We start from the raw sequence: 22501 nt of genomic DNA on the forward strand, positions 1-22501 counted from the left end.
ACAGCTTAAATTTGACAGCATAGAATGACAGCATTATCACACTGAAATAAAACACTTTAATTTTGCACAAGAATTCGATGTGAATATTTCAAATGGGCGTAATTGCCAATGACTGACTTTCTCCTACCTTTTTATCGATATTTTCAACGCTATTCCCCTAATACTCGTTAACTATCTACACGCTCATTCAATGTTACTCTCAAGTGAGTAGTTTGTACTCACTTTTGCTTATTTAGTTCAAATGTCAAAAAGTGAGTAATATTGATTTAGAAGAATAAGTAACTTCGACTCAATTTCTAAATTGACAACAAGTTTTACTCACAGAGCTTTGAAAACGTTGTGTGAAAAATTACGTGCACTAAACTTTTCCCTTTGTCGGGGCGGAACTTCTCCCTTTGTCGTAGGTGGAACGGAGGAAGGCAGACGGATCCTTTCCAATGACCGATGAACAGGTAGCGGCTTCCTTCATTCGTTGGATAGAAGTAAGTCAGTATTCGTTTAAAGCAAAGAATTGCTAATTCGATTCCCTCATTCAATTCGCATGATATTGAGTAATATTTACTCACTCGAGCTAATTTTACCATTTGTAGCACTGAGTAAATGTTACTCAGAATTTGACAAATACCATATTTACTCAAAAGTGAGTAAACAAGCTTTACTCACTATAGAGTAGTTCCACTTTAAACGAAAGTGAGTGAAATTGTACTCACTTTAGAGTAACATTGAACGAGCGTGTACTTCAAAGAGCAAAATAAAAACTTTAGGAGTGATTTTACGCAAATATTTTGGAAGTAAACATGAAAATGGATGAGAAGAATATATGTTTTTGGATTATTGGTCCATTTGAAATGTTTACGTCGAATTTATCGGCAGAGATGCCATTTCTACAGGTTTAGCGGCCCATACACGAAAAGTATTGTCAATTTGAATGATTACTAGTGTTGTTTTCGCTTGATGTCAAACCTAACCCAGTTGCCACCCTAACTGCTGTCAAACCGTTTGTTTGAAGCTAATTTCGAGCCAAGTTCCAAAGTTGTTGAAATGTGAAAATCGAGTTTAGTTTTTACTGGATTATAATGAGATTAGAAAAGTTTAGCCGAGATCTGTAAAAGCATTATTTTGACAAAAGAATCTGTCAACGTAGTATTTGTTTCTTTTCTTTTCTTTTTCTTTTTGCAACTGCTCAACGAAGGCAAAAACATCATATTAACAAGATATCCAGCTCTCGCATTTCCCGAACAAATCATTGGCAACATCCTTTTTTGCGACCATGGCGCCTTTAGGCGAGTCCGCCTTGAATCTCGTACATAGAAGTAAGGGAGAGAAATGTCAAATTCGTGCGCGCCAAAATAGCAGCACTGCGCACCCATACAATTGACATGATATGTTGAATGTGATGCCATGCGATGGCGTTGCTGAACTGAAGATTGATATCGCTCCAAGCTGACAGGGTCTGACGCAGGTCTTTGTTTACTTGTCAAACATTTTTTGCAAGCTCGAATGACAGACACTTCAAAGAAGATTAGGCAAAACTAGGTTGGATTAGTTTGAAATTTCCCAAACTTATCTAGACTAGTTGGGATTAAATGAGATTAGAGAAGATTATTTTGGAATGAAATGAGTTTATAAGTATAAGATTTTCTAGAGTTTAGAGTGATTTGCCCCTTGAAATCTCTCATGGTTACATTCGTCGTTTTGAACATTTCGTACAGATTTGAAGTATTTTTCAAAGATGTTGCATTGCTATTGGGATCTGGTTGTAAATTAATCTATTATTTGGTTATTATTACTGTAACCAAATTCCAAGATATCACATTCTGTCGGATTCTATGTCCTATTATTTTCGACTAAAACATTGATGGAACAATTTTGTTTAGAGTGACTCAGGTGTGTGATCTTGGTGTACAACTGGATGCTAAACTGACGTTCGATGTCCAACAGTTGCTAGTTCTTTCGAAAGCTTCATGTCAGCTGGGTTTTATCTCTAGAATTGCTAAAGAATTCAAAGATTCGAAGATTGCTAAAGAATTCAAAGAATTCGAAGATTGCTAAAGAATTCAAAGATTCAAAGATTGCTCATTTTTCCGCCCGATTGTGGAAAATACTTAAGTAATCTGGTGTCCGTATCAATTACCGTGGAGCCTTAGACTTGAACGTGTTCAGAAACGCTTTGGAATTACGACATCTACCATGGAGAGATCCTGTAAACTTGCCCCCGTATCCGGACAGATGCCAATTGTTGGGAATCTTTTCGGAGGCTTTTTGGACAAAAATGTTCATTGTCTGATGGTGACTTCGCTTCGGCTCTCTTGGCCGGTGATTTGGATGGTGGCGCCTTTGGTGTTGATTTGGCCGGTCTTCCACGTTTTTTCTTAGCCGGAGCATCTTTGACTTACTTTGTCTCGACAGCAGCCTGCATATCACTGACAATTTTTCACGATTTGTCGAACAAAATATGGTCCCGGTAACCGAACACCTTGGGGTGCCGGTAACCGAAATCAGTAGACATTTTGAAAATGACAAAAAAATCATAGGTTGCGAAAATTTTGGTGACATCCGGTATTGAATCACGAAATAGATCGATTTCACCTCATAAATATCCTATCAACTCACCTTTCCGATTTATGCTCTTCAATTTATGATACTATAAAAAAAGTCAGAAAAAACTTTTGTGTTGATTTTCAAGCAATTATAATTTGTTTTGACTGCAGCAAAAAGTACAAGCGTCTGTTTGCTTCGATATTCGGCACAAAAAGAACATGCTGGTTTTACACACACATGACATTTGTCGGAATGACGCTATCTGCTTTCTGTCAAAAGTTACGGTGGGGTGCCGCAACCGAACACCTTCTCCTACTACTGATACAGCGTAATAAATGATAATCGAAACTATATTCTTGAACGTTTGGTAATATGTAGCACAGTTATTTTATGGTATTCGTTTTACGCGTAATTGAAACATGTTGAAACTACACACAAATATTGCATTGTATTGTATATTAAGGGTTTTGGAACTTTAGTTAAAAATTGTACTATTTGTGTTCAGAAACTCCATTTCAACTATTTAAACGGAACTAAGCAAGAGTTTCATCGACGACATGATCTGCCACTCGTCTATTGAAACTGTATCGCAAATTTAACCACCCCTCAGTAACTGGTATTGTAAAAACTAAATCGCTTAAAAAATAATTGAAACTAGCAACTATGGCCAAAAATTGATGATTTTGAAAACAATTACCAGAATCATAGTTACCAATGTTGTTGTATTGGAAAAATAAATCCAAATGGAACCAAAATGAGATTGTATCAGGTGGAAAACGACTTCACCAGCAATGTTCCAGCATTTTCAAACCGTACCTGGCAGACAACGCCTGCCCCGCGTGACAACACCTGCTAGAAAGTTTTGGCGGAATGCTGATAGAATTCTGGCAAGGGTCTGGTAACAATGCAACGTTTCCGATAGAGAATTTCACTTGTCAATTATTAACGGTTCTGCTTCTACCGGATTTTTGCCATACAAGACTGACAGAACCGTTTTGAATCGGTTCTATATTTTTAGCGTCGGTTTAATTTTTTTCTTTAGATGTATAAATGAAGGATAATAACATTGCTTCTGCACTACCAAACATGGTATGCGTAGAGTGACTATAGTCAGAGTGGCGACAGCTGTTCGTTTGGAATGACAGCTACCAGTTCCAAACGAGCAAACGACCTGTCAAATCAATGTAAAGCTAATGGAATGTTTTTAATTGTTGCCAGCAATTAAATTGAGATGTCGTCACTCTGGTTATAGGCACTCTAGGTATGCGTAGCTTCTACTCTCAATAAATCAGTATTTTCATCTCATTTATCTATCAGAACTATTGAAATTGCTTCTTTGCAAATCGAAGATGAAAATCATCAGTTAAGTGCAAATCTTGAATAATTTGTTACCTTTATGCACTTTTCGCTATGCGAAATTTACACCAAACGAACGTTAGATATCATTTTGTCGCATCATGTTCGATAAAAATGTTCCGAACACTGTTTAATAGCGTAGATAATTCTACAGTATGGTCAAAAAAAGAAATGAAACTCGGTAGCTTTTTGAAAGTTTCTTTCACTGAAATATGCAAATCCGGAACGACATAATCGACATCAAAATTCTATTTGTTCCTATTTTTGCGACTGTTGGGACCGCCCCTTTGTGAAAAAGCTATAAACGAAATCCACTGTCCTAAACTGCCACCCGATTTCCTAGAATACAAACGCAATCTTTTGAAACTGAATGGTCCTTTTCAGTACTATAAATCTTAAATTGCTATCTTTACACATCTCAAATGCAGTACTACGTCAACTTCGCGGTTATGTCTCTGGCATTGCCAACTCCAAGTTTTTTTTTCGGTTATTGTGATGTGATTATGGAGATTTTCTTAGAATTCTCAGTTCTCCTTGAAAGTCGAAAGTCGCCGATATGATTTTTCTCGAAGAGTAGAGGGATAACCGTGGAAACCTCTTGGAAATTGATAGAAGAGAAAGCAGACACAGAGAAACTGTTGTGGACACTAGCAGCACTGCCACGGCAACCGTCAACCGTGTCCCTCGGTCGGAAGCTGCCGGTCTGTAAATCAAGACAGCGGATGAACGACGTCAGCAACACAGTATCGTTGGCGGAAACGTTTAGCTGTCATCAGAGGTGTAGATTCATTCTTGTTTACATCGGAACAGTGAACGTGGTGAAAGATAAATTAGAATTGATATTTGTACGTTAAACTATATTATTTATCGTTAAATTTTCTAATTACTAATAGTACGGTGATTTATTACTACTTATAGCTAAATTGGATACTATACTTAAACCTACATTTGTATTACTTATTCTAATCTGAGCGAAAACTGATTTTGTAAGTACGGGAAGAACATGCATTGATTATTTGTAATACTAACTAGTACAATAAAATTTCTAGCTTTAAGCTCTATATCGCACAAGAAACATCGGCTTTGCGATATTTGCTACGAAGATTCAGTGTCCTCTCCACGCAATACTCCTGCTCCGGAACAAACTTAAAGAAAATCATCCATCGTGAAAGATCATAACCTCACATTCAGAAGATGCCAGAAACCGAGTTCAATGACTGCCCTGTGTGCGGTAAATCTAACAGCCTCGATGATATGGTGCTGTGCTCAGGATGTGCGAATTGGTATCACTTTGGCTGTGTGGGTGTTGATGGAAACGTCCGGAAGATTCGGAAATGGAAATGTGGTGTTTGTCGGAAAACGACACACCCGATTCCTCCCAAACCGGCAATACCAGTTACGGAAATCGTGAGTTCTGGAATAGTTATGCCACCAGGTACGGTAGTGATGACCGCTGCTCCGACGACTGTGGAGGAAAGCGGAATAATTTCTCTACCTGCATCAAATGAGGATGCCGGAACAATAATATCCCCTACAACGATGGAGATAGCAACGGAACTCATTAATGCAGCAGGCTTTGCTTCTCCTGTCTCGGTTACCGCGACTGGTGCAGCGGTAGAAATCAGTCCAGTCAGTTCGTGTTCAGGGCAATTGTCCAATGCATTTGGGGATCGGCTTCGCTGGCTTCAGGAGCAACGTGCCGTATTAGAAAAGGAGATGTACGAGCAACATAAACTGGAGCTGGAGCGTAAGAGGTGTGTGTTGGAGAAAGCGTTTTTGAAAGCTGAAAACAAAATAGTGGCAGACGAGGAAACAGAGATGCGGTCAATGACGACAAGCATTCGTCAGTCAGGTATCGGGAGAGTTGAAGATTGGATGAAACGGGTTGATGTTGGATTCTCTAACCTGTCGTTCACACACCCAAATGTGACGTCAGTGGTTATGTCATCAGCAATGCCCACATACAATCGTAATTCAACACCAACAACCACAGCTGTACTGAATGGAATGTTCGAGCTGACGCAACCGAACTCGAACCTTGAAGCAACTGGTTTTCAAATAAGCGGATTCTCATCAACGGCTTTCCCGGCACCCGTGTGCACCGTTCCACCCCAGCCGAACAATAAACAAACTTACACATCGGCTGCAGCATTGTTTTCAGGGATGGCAATACACCACTATCAGCAGCAAGGTGCAATTCCGAAAGTTTTCGGAATGAATTTGGATTACAACGTGTTACCCTCGGCAACAGTCTCGGCTCAGCCGACGTCGGCATTTCTTGGATGCAGCACAGTTCCAGCAATGACACAGCCATTGATGTTTCCTGGCGTTACGGCTGGTACGGCTGATGTGACATGGACTACTTCAACGATGCCATCGTCCACGTCGGGTTTTCCGGGCATAAGTTCAGGAAGCAAGGTGATGCCATCGGTAACGTTCCCTACCATACCGGCCTATTCGACAGCGGCATATCCGGGACGTAGTGTAGTTCCACAGCCGTTGATATTCCCAGCTACTACGTCTGGTGTGGCATGGACAAACCCAACGATGCCATTGCCCACACCGGGTTTTCAGACAACAAACGTGAGTCAGCAGCCGTCTTACAACGGTCGTTCGGTTCTGACTGGTGGACTCACCCAGCAGCAGACGCTGGTGCGGCAGGTAATGCCGAAGGAGCTGCCTATATTCAGAGGCGACCCGGAAAGTTGGCCTCTTTTCTACAGTTCCTTTGTCAATAGTACGTCGAAGTGTGGATATTCGGACGCCGAAAACCTAGCGAGACTGCAACGAGCGCTACAGGGTAAGGCACACGAAGCAGTGAAGGGTCGGTTACTTCTCCCGGCATGCGTCTCTCAGGTTATGTCCACCCTTTATCTCCTCTTTGGGCGCCCGGAACTTATTATTCACACATTGCTGAATAAAGTTCGAGATGTACCGGCACCGAAAGCCGACCGTTTGGAGACACTCATCGCATTCGGGGTGGCAGTGCAGAATCTCTGTGACCACCTGGAAGCTGCGGGGCAAATGGCACACATGTGCAATCCAGTTTTGCTACAAGAGTTGGTGGAGAAGATCCCAGCTCAACTACGGCTAGACTGGGCATTGTTCAAGCGACAGTTCCCAGCCGTAGACCTCCGTACGTTCTCGGCGTACATGTCCAACCTCGTCTTCGCCGCTTCGGACGTAACTGTGATGGCTGAAGCAAAGTCGGCTCGATCTGGCAGGGCTGAGAAATCTAGGGAGAAGATCTATCTCAATGAACATTCCGAGGACGGCCTGACTCAACGGGATGAAAGTTGTAAACCGGTTTCGCCGGCGGCAATATTGTGTTTGGTGTGTAAAAATCCAAATCACAGGGTGAAGGAATGTCCTGTTGGAAAGTCGCGCAAGATAACCATCTTTGTCGGACGTGCTTGGGTAAACATGGCAGAAGACCATGTAAATCGCAGGCTCAATGCAAAGTGGATGGCTGCTTACAACGTCACCATCCCCTCTTACATGTAGTATTCCACAAGCGGGACCTACCAACTAAGGTAGTCGACAAGGCAAAAGCAGCAGACCCATCAAAGGATCGTGTGAACGCGCATCACAACTTGAAGCAGTCGGTGATGTTTAAGATCATGCCGGTCCGGTTGTCGTGGAAGGGCAAGTCGGTGGAAACCTTTGCGTTCTTGGACGAGGGGTCATCTCTGACGTTAATGGAGCAGTCGATCGCGAAGCAACTCAGTATAGATGATGGCGAAGAGCTTCCACTGTGCCTAAGCTGGACCGGAAACGTCACACGACGAGAGCCGAAATCCCAGCGAGTTTGTGTCGAAGTTCGTGGCGTTGACTCTAACCAACAGTACCAGTTGACCGATACACGCACGGTGGCGAGTCTGAACCTACCGAAGCAGACACTGCTGTACGATGAACTAACGCGGCAGTATACTCATCTGCAAGGCCTTCCGATTCGTAGCTACAAAGGTGTTTCACCGGGAATACTCATCGGGTCCAATAACGCTGGTCTAATTTCAGCTTTAAAGGTAAAGGAGGGTAAGCTAGGCGATCCAGTTGCTGCTAAGACAAGGTTAGGTTGGACGATTTTTGGAGCGGCAACCGAAGGCAACGATTCAGACAACTTCAGCTTTCACATTTGTGAGTGCTCTCGAGATCACGAGCTTTACGAACTGGTGAAACAATACTTCAGTGTGGAGAGTGTCGGAGTTTCAGTCGATGTCGGGCCCGAGTCGGATGAAGACAAACGCGCACGAGACATCCTCGAGAAGACAACAAGGCGCGTAGGCGATCGGTACGAGACCGGCCTACTGTGGAAGTATGACAATATAGCCTGGGAATGGCTAAGCGACGCCTGGAATGTTTCGAAAAACGGATGCGAGCGGACCTGGTTCTAAAAGAGAGTGTGCAGCGGCAAATCGAAGAATACCTGGAAAACGGTTATATCAAATACAAATTATAATACGGAGTACTCCGACGAATTTTCAAGGACACATTTTGCATCGTGCGGTACATTGTCATGATACACTGTCAGAGTGACAATGTACTTTAACGAATTTCCTATAAAACTAGCAACACTGAAGGGTAAGCACAAGTTCACTATAGTTACTGTTTATTATAGTGAAATATATGTAAACATATTACTTACATATTTTGATCCTTAGGAAAACTATGGAGCGATATTTCGGACGACCCTATTCCTGTGTCACATCCCTCTACTAAGCAACTTCTTACCATTTCGGAAGCTTCTCGGTTTATTAGCCGGCGATATTTAGCCTGATTGTTGCTGTTTAATACAGCAACGATAAACAAACAAGTTTGTTTTGCACCGTAGCAACTAGCATAAAGCGTTGCCAGAAACGATCTCCTTTCACATTTTCAGACTTTCGCAACGAAAGGGAGATATTTGCTAGGCTTACTTGTTCATGCTGTGAACCAAACATTGGCGATTCGTTTATATGGGACTTAGGGGTATTATTATTTGTATTTGGTTATATTCATCGTGCGACACCGGAAGAGCTGAGTCCGTCGGAACCCGGACGAGTCTGGTATTTACCGCTGGGAGCTGTTCGGAATCCAAAGAAACCAGGAAAAATCCGACTCGTGTGGGACGCTGCTGCTATGGTGAGAGGAATCTCGTTCAATAGCATGCTGCTGAAAGGCCCCGATCTGCTTACACCTCTACTGACGGTTTTCTTCGGGTTCGAGAGCGAAGCGATATGTGGTGACATAAAACATATGTTTCACCAATTCCGCATTCAGCCCAGGGACGCTCAAAGTCAACGATTCCTCTATCGTGCGAACCCATCTCTTCCTGTGCAGGTGTACATCATGGATGTAGGAACCTTCGGTTCGACCTGTTCACCGAGTCAGGCACAATACATAAAGAACCGCAACGCTAAGGAACACCAGAAGACCTTTCCCAGGGCAGCCGATGCGATCGTGTCCAAACACTATGTCGATGACTATTTGGACAGTTTCGACAGCGAAGAAGAGGCCATAGAGGTAGCCAGAGAGGTAGCAGAAGTTCATTCCAAAGGAGGATTTTTAATCATAAACTGGCTATCTAGCTCACCAGCAGTCCTTCGACGGATCGGGGGTCCGGATGACAAAGCGGTAAAGGCTATCAACGTGAACAGAGAGACCGCAACCGAGCGTGTGCTGGGGATGTGTTGGCGGCCGCGCGAGGATCAGTTTACGTTTGCTTTGGAAATGAGCTTGTGGAGCGTACGGCCGACAAAACGGAACATACTGAAGACCGTGATGAGCGTGTTCGATCTTCCAGGCCTACTTTCTCATTTTCTGGTACACGGTAGGATAATTGTGCAAGAAACCTGGCGCATTCGAATCGGCTGGGACGAAGAGATCGTTGGTGATATTTACAGTAAGTGGCAAAGATGGATCAAATTGTTTGAGAAGTTGCCAGAGGTACGCATACACCGGTCGTACTTTCCCGGATTCTCATCTTCCAAGATTGGTGCGCTAGAACTGCACGTCTTCACGGATGCAAGTGAGGATGCATACGCAGCCGTCGCCTATCTTCGAGCAGAGATAGAAGGAAGGTTCTACTGCGTATTGGCGATGTCTAAAGCAAAGGTGGCTCCACTGAAGGCACTGTCAATACCTCGATTGGAGTTGCAGGGTGCGCTGCTGGGTGCTAGACTGAGTAAGGTGACTAGCAAGTCACACAATTTGCCCATTGTTCGACGAGTGCTATGGACCGATGCAGACGTCGTTCTCAGTTGGATCGGATCAGACCATCGGCGCTATCGACAGTTTGTTGCGTGCAGAGTGGGGGAAATCTTGGCGATGACCAACATCGAAGATTGGAGATGGGTCCCATCAAAGTATAATATAGCGGATGAAGCAACCAAGTGGGGGAAAGGTCCTTGCTTTAGTCCCGGTTCAAGATGGTTCCGTGGTCCTGAGTTTTTATACGAATCGTAATCAGAGTGGCCGAAGAAACGCGCGCGGGATCTGAAGGAAACTACAGAAGAATTACGTCCCTGTACGGTCCTTCGAGAGTACGTTATGGAAGAACTCATCGATTTCACAAGGTTCTCCAAATGGGAACGCTTGTTGAGAGCAGTCGCTTATGTTCGTCGTTTCGTAAAGAATTGCCGTCACCGTGTGGAAAGGCAACAGAAACTGCACTTGATGAGTTGATGGAGTCGGAAACAAACCTTTGTCGTATGATGCAGGCGGCAATGTATCCGGACGAGGTGGCAGTGCTGGAAAAGCATGGTTCGAAGAAAATGCAAGATATCGAGAGAAGCAGCAAACTGTACAAATTGTCACCATTCATGGACGAACAGGGAGTGCTACGCGTAAACGGCCGCATCGGAGCGGCACCTTATGTAACGTACGATTTTAAGTTTCCAATCATCCTCCCCCGGTACCACCGTGGTACCGCCCTTCTCCTGGACTGGTATCATCGAAAATACCTTCACGCTAATCGCGAAACGGTTGTGAACGAGGTACGGCAGCGATTCCACGTGTCGAACCTACGAACGGTAGTGCGAAAGATGGCCAAAGAGTGCCAGACCTGTAGGATCAAGAATACATTTCCAACAATGCCGAGGATGGCTCCGTTACCGGAGGCAAGGCTGACTTCATTTGTTCGTCCGTTCACATACGTCGGGCTTGACTATTTCGGGCCATTGCCGATCAAAGTCGGCCGCAGTGTAGCGAAGCGATGGGTAGCCTTGTTTACTTGTTTGACGGTTAGAGCTGTGCATCTGGAGGTCGCCCACTCACTATCGACGGAAGCTTGCAAAATGGCGATTCGTCGGTTTGTCGCGAGACGAGGAGCACCTCTTGAAATATACTCGGACAATGGCACGAATTTTCAAGGTGCTAGTCGTGATCTGTTAGACGAGATCAGGAATATGGAACAGGAACTAGCTGATACCTTCACGGATGCGCACACGAATTGGATCTTCAACCCACCGTCAGCTCCGCATTTCGGCGAGGTTTGGGAGCGTCTCGTACGTTCAGTTAAAGTAGCATTAGGATCGCTAACCACATTGTGGATCCCGGATGACGAAACCCTGCTCACCATTTTGGCCGAAGCGGAGTCCATCGTCAACTCGAGACCTTTGACGTACTTGCCGCTCGAGTCTGCCGTTCAGGAAGCCCTCACTCCTAACCACTTCCTACTCCTGAGCTCAAATGGTGTTGTACGAGGTCCAAAACCACTGAAGGAAGCCGAGAAGGTATATCGTAACAATTGGGATCACACAAGGCAGTTCGTCGATCACTTCTGGAGACGTTGGATAGCCGAGTACATGCCAACGATCGCGAAACGTACGAAATGGCATCGAGAAACAAAGGCACCAGTTGTAGGAGACCTGGTGGTTGTACTTAACGAGAAGCAACGTAATGGGTGGATTAGAGGACGTATCGTCTCGTTAGTGAAAGGGAAAGATTCGAGAGTGAGACAAGCGGTGGTGCAGACGTCGAATGGTGGTTTCATGCATCGTCCATTGGCAAAGTTAGCAGTGCTGGAGGTCGGTAAAGCTGCGGCAGATATGGAGCAGCGTTACGGGTCGGGGGATGTTGTGGACACTAGCAGCACTGCCACGGCAACCGTCAACCGTGTCCCTCGGTCGGAAGCTGCCGGTCTGTAAATCAAGACAGCGGATGAACGACGTCAGCAACACAGTATCGTTGGCGGAAACGTTTAGCTGTCATCAGAGGTGTAGATTCATTATTGTTTACATCGGGACAGTGAACGTGGTGAAAGATAAATTAGAATTGATATTTGTACGTTAAACTATATTATTTATCGTTAAATTTTCTAATTACTAATAGTACGGTGATTTATTACTACTTATAGCTAAATTGAATACTATACTTAAACCTACATTTGTATCACTTATTCTAATCTGAGCGAAAACTGATTTTGTAAGTACGGGAAGAACATGCATTGATTATTTGTAATACTAACTAGTACAATAAAATTTCTAGCTTTAAGCTCTATATCGCACAAGAAACATCGGCTTTGCGATATTTGCTACGAAGATTCAGTGTCCTCTCCACGTAATACTCCTGCTCCGGAACAGAAACCGACGACACGATCAGGCACTTCGAAGAAAAATCAGAATGAAAAGTGTTCGTGAGCGATTTACCGCCAGTTACCACAAATATAGCGACCCCTTGATGACGATCAAAATAATCTTCTTGAGCAACACTGTTTAAGTTGCTACGAACTAGTTACCAAGGAGCCCCATAATAAATAAACAAACCAGTCGAAAATGTTTTGAAATAATTCTTTTAATTTAAATTTTGTGCCATCAGCGTAAAATTAAAAGAACTCAGAAACCAAGATTGTGAAAGTTACACGAGGCACCGCGAGCTATCGGCCGGGGACTGGTACCCCTGAATAATTTAATTATTAAATCCGACAAAGTTAGACGATTTCACAATACGCAAGGTACGAAGAATAAATAAATAATAATTTAAGTAATGAATAAATTAATAATTTATAATTTATCATGACTTAGAGAATTATCCTGCATTAGAGCCCATGTTGAATAGTTGATCATGAACGAAATTTAATATTAAAAGATAGTATTCGCTCCGACCGGAACAATATCCAAATCTGACACTAAATGTAGTGCTGCGATAGACAGGTGTGATTCTATATAATCATCAAGTTACGGCCTATATTCTGCTTGAGAACCAATTAAAAAATTATTTAAAGTTAATATGTGTTATAACAGGTCATAATTCTGACCAGATCCCATATCCTAAAAACTGGTTTCCCGTGCTTTTCAAGAGTCTTTCATGTTCGTCAGATTTTACACTTGCTTTGCGATGTAAAGGAGTTTCTCGAATGTCCAAAATATGACGGAGTATTGTTTTACATATACGCTGATTAGAAACTTAGGTTGAATGATTTGGAAGAAATTCAGAAGTGACGAATATACATAAATATGATGAATACTTTAGAAATTCATTAGAAAAGAACAAACATGAATTCTATTTATTGGCAGCTTATTTTGTTTACATTCCTCAAGTCTTCAATATGCAGTAACCAAGGTTTTGGTAACTGTTATTCAAAATCAACAATTCATCAACTTGTGCTGCCAGTTTGAATAGTTTTCCAGGAGATTTCATTTTGACATTACCAGTTACTGAGGGGTAGTTAAATTTGCGATACAGTTTTGATAACCGAGTGGCAGGTCGTGTCGTCGGAGAAACTCTTACTTGCTCTTATAGCCTTCTGAAAAATCAACCGAGAAATGTAATATCCTGAACGGTTCGTTCACTTTATTCAATAATCATAGCAATACTGCTCTTTGTTTTATATTTCGTCGGTGATAAAGGAAACATAGAAATATTAGTAAATTACTGAATAATTAATTTAATTTTCTCTCAGTGTATCTTTGCAACATAGATAACAGTTACTGTCAATTTTTTTTCACAAAACCGAAATAATTTCCTTCAACCCATTTGTATTCAAGAGAGTGAATCGCCACGATTCATTACGTTCATGCACATAACAGTTTGAAAACAACGGATCATGGCACGAATACCATCAGCCTACGCAACATAAACTTTACTATCGACATATTCGTCTGTTTGCCGGTGTTCGTGAAATGAGGCTTTCCGGCTATACAAAAACTGTATTTGGTGTAGTCTCAACATAAAATAAATCGCTTTGCTACTTGCACGAGCATGATCGAGCTTCATTCATTTCATTCGCTAGTGAAAAGTATGGCCGAACGTACGTGTTGAAAGGTAGTGTCTACCGTTGAATGTGCACTTGGTTTGTTGGACTTCAAATCATATTTTAACCATTTTGTCTAGGATTTAATTGTTTCAACGATGTTCTTGTCGCGAGTGACATATGTGCAGCTGGATTGGTTGTGAATTAACCAAATTGTGTTTGAGAATATTGTGTGGAATTAGTGAAACAAGTTTTTTCCTATAGGCTGCGGTCGGAAGCGCCGCACCCAAACTCTTGTGCTGAGTCAAGCAGACTTGCTGCAGTGGGCAGCACAAGGAAAAGAGAAGGGAGAATCGACGGAATCTGCTGCACGGTGGAGACCCTCACATCGAAGAAGACCCGTTATTCCGGCAAAACTTTTTTCTGACCAGCTGCCTTTGTGAAAGGGCAATAGTGGAACTACTTTTCGATTCATTCAAGATTCCGGAGTAACTTTTCCATTGTGCATTTATTTATTTGTGTGATTTTTGTTTTTGGTTTCATGTCGCGATTCTCGTCTAATGGTGCTCGTCTTGTTTTTATTATTTCTTACTTATTTTAGTGTGATGACATCATTTTGACCCCCGCCCGATTTTTCTGCAACTGGCAGAAAGAATAAGGTTTTTTCGCGGTGCGTTTGCAGGTCAAAATAAATAGCAACTAGGCAAGAATTCTAAAGTGTGAAGAAGTTGCAGTGAAAAATTGGTGAATTTTGTGCAAAACCCTCCACAGTTGCTGTTCCGTGTGCAAAACTTCGGTGGAGCTCTGGATAGTTCGTTAGCATTGAAGAAGTAAGTTTTGGAAATTTTCTGGTAATTTTTTTTCTTATTTCGTCCTGGATAATACTCGTCGGAAAAATCGATTTATTTCTCGCGGGAAGAGGAGTGGATTAGTACCACGGTGGGAACGGCACGCAAATTGTTGATGGTGACAAACAGGGGCGCGTAGTGTCAGTGCCTTTCTCATAATGCTAACCTATGCGGCTTAGATCCCAAACCTTTTGGCTTCAGTGGTTCGGAAAGGGCGTAGCACCCAACCAACCGACCGATCAACTCCACGCGCGTTATGGGGAGCGAGCGAACAAGGCAAAACAGAATGAAGTAACATTCATCGGTTATAAACACGCACGGCTGGAAGAGCGATTGTTGGCTCTTCTGATAGCAGCCGTTTGAGTATGCACAAACACACACACACATTCGGTTGACTGGTCCTAGAAAGACCAATGTTGAGATCGTTTGATTTTTATTTCCTATCGATTAAATAGAAATGAGTTGTTTATTTATTTCGTGAAAATATTCGAAGGACAGATTGTGCCAAGTTCGTGTATTAGATAATGTTCTAATTTTTATTTGGTTTGCGAGCATGTTTCTCTAATGATCTTCATTGTTTCATGTAAAATTTTAAAACTAGTTAGTTGTTTTTTCCATGAAAAAATATGTACAATTTGAAAAATTCTAAAATTCAATAGTTTTTATCATACCATAAGCTATGATTTCCTGTTCTGTTGTGACGCAGAATCAACCTTTTGCATACTACATTTGGTAGTCGGATGTCATTAAGTTTCGAATAGTGTTTCTTTTCAATGGTCTGAGCACGTACTTCATTGGATCTTTTACTTATTGCCGACAAAATTCAAATCATGCGAACCCAGATTGGGATCACACTAAAAGTTAGTCTATGTTTTAATTTCGTAGAAAACAATTGGTTATTATTTATATATTCACCACTTTTTGTTAAACTAACTTTTTTGGTACCACACGAAATCTACGCTGATTATGTCCAGGGAAAAGTAATGAAGTTATCAATCTCCTAATCGGCAACTGATCGTTGCGAAAGGTGGGATTACATCCAAGCATATTCAAATTTTGTGCGTGGTCAATAAGAAATCATTTTCGGAGTAGCACTGCGAGAATTAATCGGCTCGAATCGCGTCCATCTTCTAGCCGATGAAATTACTCTTCTAATAGATCCACCCAGACAGACACCTAAACTTACCGTCTCCTGGAAATATGTTCAAACAACTTGGTTATTTTGAACAATGTCCATTTGATTTTTTTTTATTAAGTTTATTTAGGACCTTTTAACACATTTGATTTTAACCGAAAAGTGTTTTTTTAACCTGACGTGAAACAGATAATAAGCCATTTCTGATGGTTCACGCGTCATGGGAAATATTCAGAAGATGGGGAAATGGGTTCCTAATGAGCTGAATGATAAACCGTAGGAAATTTAGTATCTGGGGAGCAGTTTTTTAGTGAATTTTTATTTCTGCAATTTCAACCATTTCCCTTTTTTCGAATCGATCATTCGTCAGGTAAAACTTAGCTGATGTCGGCTTCACGTCATAACATAAAAATTAATTTTTTTTGGTTTTTGGCTATGGGAGCTAAATTTCGAGTGGAAACATATATAGGAGAAGTCAAATGAATGAGAAATTTACAGAATAGATGATTATTTGAAAAAGGCAGCAAGTGAAAAATCATACTCTCCTACCCAGCGCTTGAGAGAAAATATAGGTATTGGTGACTTTACGTCGAACCAACTAAAATGAATAAATCGCAAAATTCGAGGATACATTTCTTCTGAAATATTCAATGAGCTCAATTCGTCCAAGTCATTGAACATTTTCTACTTGAATAATGCGACCAATGTTTACCTTTCTCTATAGAAAGATAAAAGAATTGCTGGAAAACCCGACTTTTGAACGGAATCTACGGATCCGTAGTGTTATATACCATTCGACGAGATCGGAATGCAACGGGATGCAGACCTAAGACTTCAAATCGTGTTATGTGGGAAACTGTAAATTGTACAAAAATGATGTCCAATAAGAAGTTGTAGGAAATGGATTAGGCTCACTTTTGAAAAAATATACACTGTGAAAAAAGGTGCATACTTTTTCAATAATTCGAAAACCAACCGAAAAACTAAAAATCGTCCTTTTTTTTAATTATTTCAAATAATTTTATTTAAAACATTTTGGTGCAAATTTGATTAGTGTGAATTGAAAAATGACGAAGCATCAGCTAAAACAGTATACTAATGTTTGCAAACAAGATTTTTGATAAAGAAAAATAGTACAATCATAAAAAATTAAAACCTTAAATAAGAATTATTCATATATATGTAACAGTTGTAGGTTACAAGCAAACAAAAAATTACAATAAATTTAACGATGATGTAATTAAAAAGACCGAAAACTTCAAAATATATTTAAGAATGCAAAGATAAGGTACAATATTCCTATATTGTAATTGACTCCGTATTCCGTGCAAAACAAATGGTGCGTCATTCTAAAAACGTGTGCCAAGTTTCGATCATATTGAAAAAAGTCGATTCTGATATTGCCACTTTTTCTGCTGGTAATTTCTGGAATTGCTGTAGAAATTAATTTCTACACAGAATTTTGTGAAATGAAATGCTTTGAATCTATATTTTCAATTCTCTAATTCTACTCCAAGAATAGCTCATTGCAAATGATATATAATTAAAAATCGAATGACTTGACAGTACTGCTTGTAAGAATTTTCTGAACAAAATCATAACGATAATGAAACTGAATATATTTCACTGCACTCAGATATATGCGGCATGGTTCGAATAGACGGCTGGTTTCTAGATTCTGGACGCATAGAAGAAAAAACAATCAATCAGAGGAGCTGAATGTAGGGACCTATCCAATGAATAACTTCGAAAGGTAGTCGCCATCGCATTACAAATATGCTGTAACAGTTCTAAGCAGTTTTTTTTCTTGCATCTTCATTTCAGCTTTATTAATGTTGCAGGAAAAAAAGAAATCTGTTTTTTTAACAAGTTTCATAAGTTAAATAGCATTGGTCAAGCTGTTTTTCATTCTATATCTTTTTATTTTTACACCTGTGCATTGTTTTCATCGTTAATCGTTGATAACGCATATAGGTGAATAATTTGTTGCCTATTAGTTACGTTATTTTGATCTTGTTACTCATTTTTTTTTGTTTTTTGAGTACTTTGCTAAAGTCGTATGAAGTTAACGAAGCACCCCTCCTAAGTAAGCTTGAAAACGAATCGAACCCCAGTGGTCAGTTTGTTTCTAATTAGTTACAGTAATTTTGAATTTGCTGTTAATTTTTTTTAATTTTCTTGTATACTTCACTTATGAACTTATATGAAGTTAACGAAGTGCTCGAAAGAAACATTGAGCAACAAATTCAATGCCATCGTACAGTGACGTCTCGTGACAAGACTAGTTATGCACTGCTTATGTGGTATGATAGCAGATGTAACAGTTCGTTGTAAGTGAAAACTAAAGATTGAGGAATGAAGATTCGCTTGTGTTTTTCAATACAATGTGATAACGATATATTTTCGGATGGGGATTTTTTATTAAACAAACAAATCTCAGAGCTGAACTGAGTAATTCTTCTTGAATCTGTGCAGTAACTCATGTGCAAGGAAAAGACACTAACACATCGACAACAGATACTTGAAATTTTATGTCTGATGTATATAAGATGCGTGTAAATACACGCAATTTCAGTGTGATCCAACCTTCTTTCGTCGAATAAATAAAGACTCCAAATATAAAAATTGAATTTGGATGGGGTTGAGGACGCAGTTTATTCCTTCAATTCGATCGATTGTGCAGTGCACGAGGTGCACATGAGGAAGAAACGCCACTGCCATCGTATCTAATTAGCAACTAATAAGCAATTAGTTTTAAAGTTTATTTGTGAGAGGTAGCTCCATTTAAACTTTGCGAAATATTAAAAAAAAATCAAAAAATGAATTACAAATGCAAACCACCGTAATTAATGAGAAACAAATTATCCACTGGGTTTCGATTTGTTTTCAAGCTCATTCAGGAGACACCTCTTCACCCCTTCGTTAACTTCATATGAACTTAGCGAAGCACTCGGAAAAAAATTAAGAAGCGAATTTAAAATTCCGTTTCAAATTAGCAACTAATAAGCAACAAATTATCCACTGAGTTTTTGATTTGTTTTCAAGCTTATTATTATGTTGCTTTATTTACCCTCGGTTTTAACCTTAAGGTCATTCGCCGATTTTCAAGCTTATTTCGGAAGAGTACTTTGTTAACTATATTTGAGCTTAGCGTAATACTCGAAAAAATAAAAAAATGAGCAACAAATTCAAAATTAACGTAACTAATTAGCAACTTATTAGCAACAAACTATCCACTGGGTTTCGATTTGTTTTCAAGCTCATTCAGGAGACACCTCTTCACCCCTTCGTTAACTTCATATGAACTTAGCGAAGTACTCGAAAAAGAATTAAGAAGCGAATTTAAAATTTCGTTTCAAATTAGCAACTAATAAGCAACAAACTATCCACTGGGTTTTTGATTTGTTTTCAAGTTTATTTCGGAAGTGTACTTTGTTAACTTTGTTTGAGCTCAGCGAAGTACTGGAAAAAATAAAAAAATGAGCAACAAATTCAAAATAACGTAACTAATTATCAACTCATTAGCAACAAACTATCCACTGGGTTTCGATTTGTTTTCAAGCTTATGTAGGATCCTTCGTTAACTCCATATAAACTTAGCGAAGAACTCGAAAAAAAATTAAGCAATAAAATCAAAATTACCGTAACTTATTAGAAACTAATTACAGGGTGGCAAGGGACCGGGAAAATCGGGAAAAAGTCGGGAATTTGATTTCACCGGGAAAAACCGGGAAAAAGTCGGGAATTTCAGTGAAAAACCGGGAAAAAGTCGGGAATTTCAGTGAAAAACCGGGAAAAATATTACTAGCTCACCTATAAGTAACAGTTGTTAGCATAATGATTTATTTTCAACAATCGAAGAGTAAGAGACAATACCCAATTTTGCGTTTGAGCGAAATGTTCAGTAAAAGTGTTGAAATAACTTATTGTCCATTGGAAATTGGGCCAACACCCCATTGCCTATATTTCTGTGAGATGTCAAAAGGACTCGCAAAATTGGAAGAGTTGAAACTGGATTTCTGAAAACCAGTATAGAATCTTAGAAAGATTTAGAAAATTAATTGATTTGTTCAGTGAATCTATGTTTCATTTTCTTCTTTTCCTCAACTATTCCATAGTAGGATCACAAAAACGTTGATATTGATGTAGATGAAGGTGAATTGAATTTAGTTTGAGCTTTTGGAACTTCAATAAAGTAATGATTTGAATTATTTACGGCTATATCTATATTTACCAAAACAATTTCAGGGTTTACAATCGATAGTATTCTTGTCGATTAGTTCTAAATTGGTAGAATATATAACTAATTGAACTAATCATTGCTTAATTTGAAACCCAGAATGTTATTGATTGATCTGCTACAATCAGATCAATTGTAGGAAGAGTTCTCATAGAAGTTAAATTAGTTAAGCTATTGGAAATAAAACTGGTTTAAAACCAGCGGAGAGTTCATCATGAAGAACTCGTACTATCTGATTACTCTACGAGCGTTTAGAATTCTATTAGGATTAGATCGATATATTGGGCATTTTAACAGTTATCATTTGATTCATTTGCCCATCAACGCATTGAAATCGTAAACATTGTTAATTGACTAACAGATATATTAAAACAAAAATTGTGTTTTAAAAGACCAAGTCAACGGTTTTGCGAAATCTTAGATATACATACATCTAATGATTTTAAATTCAATTCTATTACATGAAAATTTCAAATTTTTGGTCTGACATGACTTTGTTAATAATTGGTTTTATGGTTTTCATCACAATCACAGCATGATAATTCATCTGAGGGTATCGTTCATTGAACAGACGTGCTTGTAAGCGACATAATTTAAACAGTATATGTCCATATAACAATTTATTGTGCCATGGCCGAAGCCCTGGCAATGACGATATTATGTTAAATTCGCTTTGCCAGCATCAGTGTTGGTGATTGCCGATAATTTGGCAGAAAGCGGCTCGATATTTTGCTACATTGTATACAAAATTTTCAATCTGGTAGAAGATGCTACAAGAACTCGCTGTCTCTCGATGCATGAACCGTGAGAGAATTGTTCTACATTTCTTCGCTCCACTTCATACTCTGAGTATTTCACAGCCCTTAACAAAATATATACAGTCCGGCAATGATCCAAGAGAGAATCGCAAGTTGATAACTATCGCAGATAATTCGACTTGATGATTCTCATACTAGGTTACAATATACAATATTTCAAAACCCTGGTCTGGAGCATTCACAGACATTTTCATAGACACCACTTATACAAAGGTTAATTGCACTTAGTTAGAATAAGCGGCAATAGTAAAATGATTCTATCGCAATTATCCACTGCCCGTATAGAATCGGATCGCAAAACGAGAATAAGCTACCATTTGTTGCTTCAAAGAGAATCCCCACACCAGCGTGTTATCCCGTGATGCTCAGACAGGTCATCGAGAGAAATTCGCTCTTGCACTGGTGTCCATTCTATGTTATATGAACCATGACGGTATTTTGTTGCTGAGATGATATCCGTCTCTCATTGATGGCCATGATTGAATATTGTGAAGAGTTGGTAGAGAGCGTATTTTGGTACGATAGAAGCCACCCTTGGCCATTATGCCCGCCGATCTGAGATTTCCACTTTTACTTCCGGAAGGAGCGAAGAAAGCTCTGCACAAAATGATTTGAAGTTGCAAGCATAGATTGTTGTTGTTTTTTCCTAGTGGCAAGCGTCCATTTTTGGGATTGTTGTTCCTTATTGATTTATTTTCAATCATGTGTATACCAAAAAAAATATAAAAACAGTCATGTGCACTCGGAAGAAATCGGTTACGTGTAACCAAATCCTCTGAATGACTTGGAAAAGGCTATATGCTTTTCTTATATGTACATGTTATAATTGATATTTTTTTATTTATTCATCGAAATGCCTGGAAAGTAATTGAATCCTCAATTAGCGGGCCTATTACAACGATTCTCTTTGGACATGGGATATCTGTTTAAAGTTTAAATTAAAAATTAAAAAAACTGGGGCGATTTGAGCCTATTCCAAAAACCGGGAATTTTTATCTCAAAAAACCGGGAAAACCGGGAAAAAAACCGGGAAATTGAAATCGACAATTCACTTGCCACCCTGTAATTAGCAACTAACTATACCCTGTGTATACTGGGTTTTGAGTATTTACAAGCTTATTTAGGAAAGGTGCTTTGTTAAATTCATACAAACTTAGCGAAGTGCTCGAAAAAAAAATGAGCCACAAACAGGGATGCCAGGTTCACAGATTAATCTGTGTTTCGCAGATTTTCAATTTTATGCACAGATTTTAAAAATGACACAGAGCGGTTGAGGAAAAAGGTACAGAGCGTGTTGGTAGTAAGACTTTTTTTTTGTTCACCAAATTGATTTCGATCTGCTACTATTACCGGCGCAGATTTTCACAGACAGGTTTTTGGCTCACAGATTTT

At 39.9% G+C, this 22501-nt stretch overlaps 2 protein-coding genes across 9 annotated transcripts in view; both read left to right on the forward strand.

The window, feature by feature from the left end:
- Positions 1-10460: 10460 nt before the first annotated feature.
- Positions 10461-12023, forward strand: LOC131427325 (uncharacterized). The gene has a single exon (XM_058590404.1). It carries the CDS (start codon positions 10461-10463, stop codon positions 12021-12023), a length of 1563 nt encoding a protein of 520 aa, XP_058446387.1.
- Positions 12024-14074: 2051 nt separating this feature from the next.
- Positions 14075-22501, forward strand: part of LOC131425287 (neuroglian) — a 101269-nt gene continuing 92842 nt past the window's right edge. For 6 of the 8 annotated variants that reach the window (XM_058587048.1, XM_058587049.1, XM_058587050.1 and 3 more), the window contains exon 1: positions 14670-14898. The gene's annotated coding sequence lies outside the window, so the exon portion shown is untranslated. Of the gene's footprint in view, positions 14168-14669; positions 14899-22501 lie in introns of those variants that run through there. The other 2 variants (XM_058587045.1, XM_058587047.1) reach the window with 2 other exon arrangements.

The sequence above is a fragment of the Malaya genurostris genome, chromosome 1 (genome assembly GCF_030247185.1).
Source record: "Malaya genurostris strain Urasoe2022 chromosome 1, Malgen_1.1, whole genome shotgun sequence".
NCBI lineage: Eukaryota > Metazoa > Arthropoda > Insecta > Diptera > Culicidae > Malaya > Malaya genurostris.

What these genes read in the sequence shown, in the direction of transcription:
- LOC131427325 (XM_058590404.1), top strand. Translation starts at nt 10,461, where the DNA reads ATGGGAACGCTTGTTGAGAGCAGTCGCTTATGTTCGTCGTTTCGTAAA.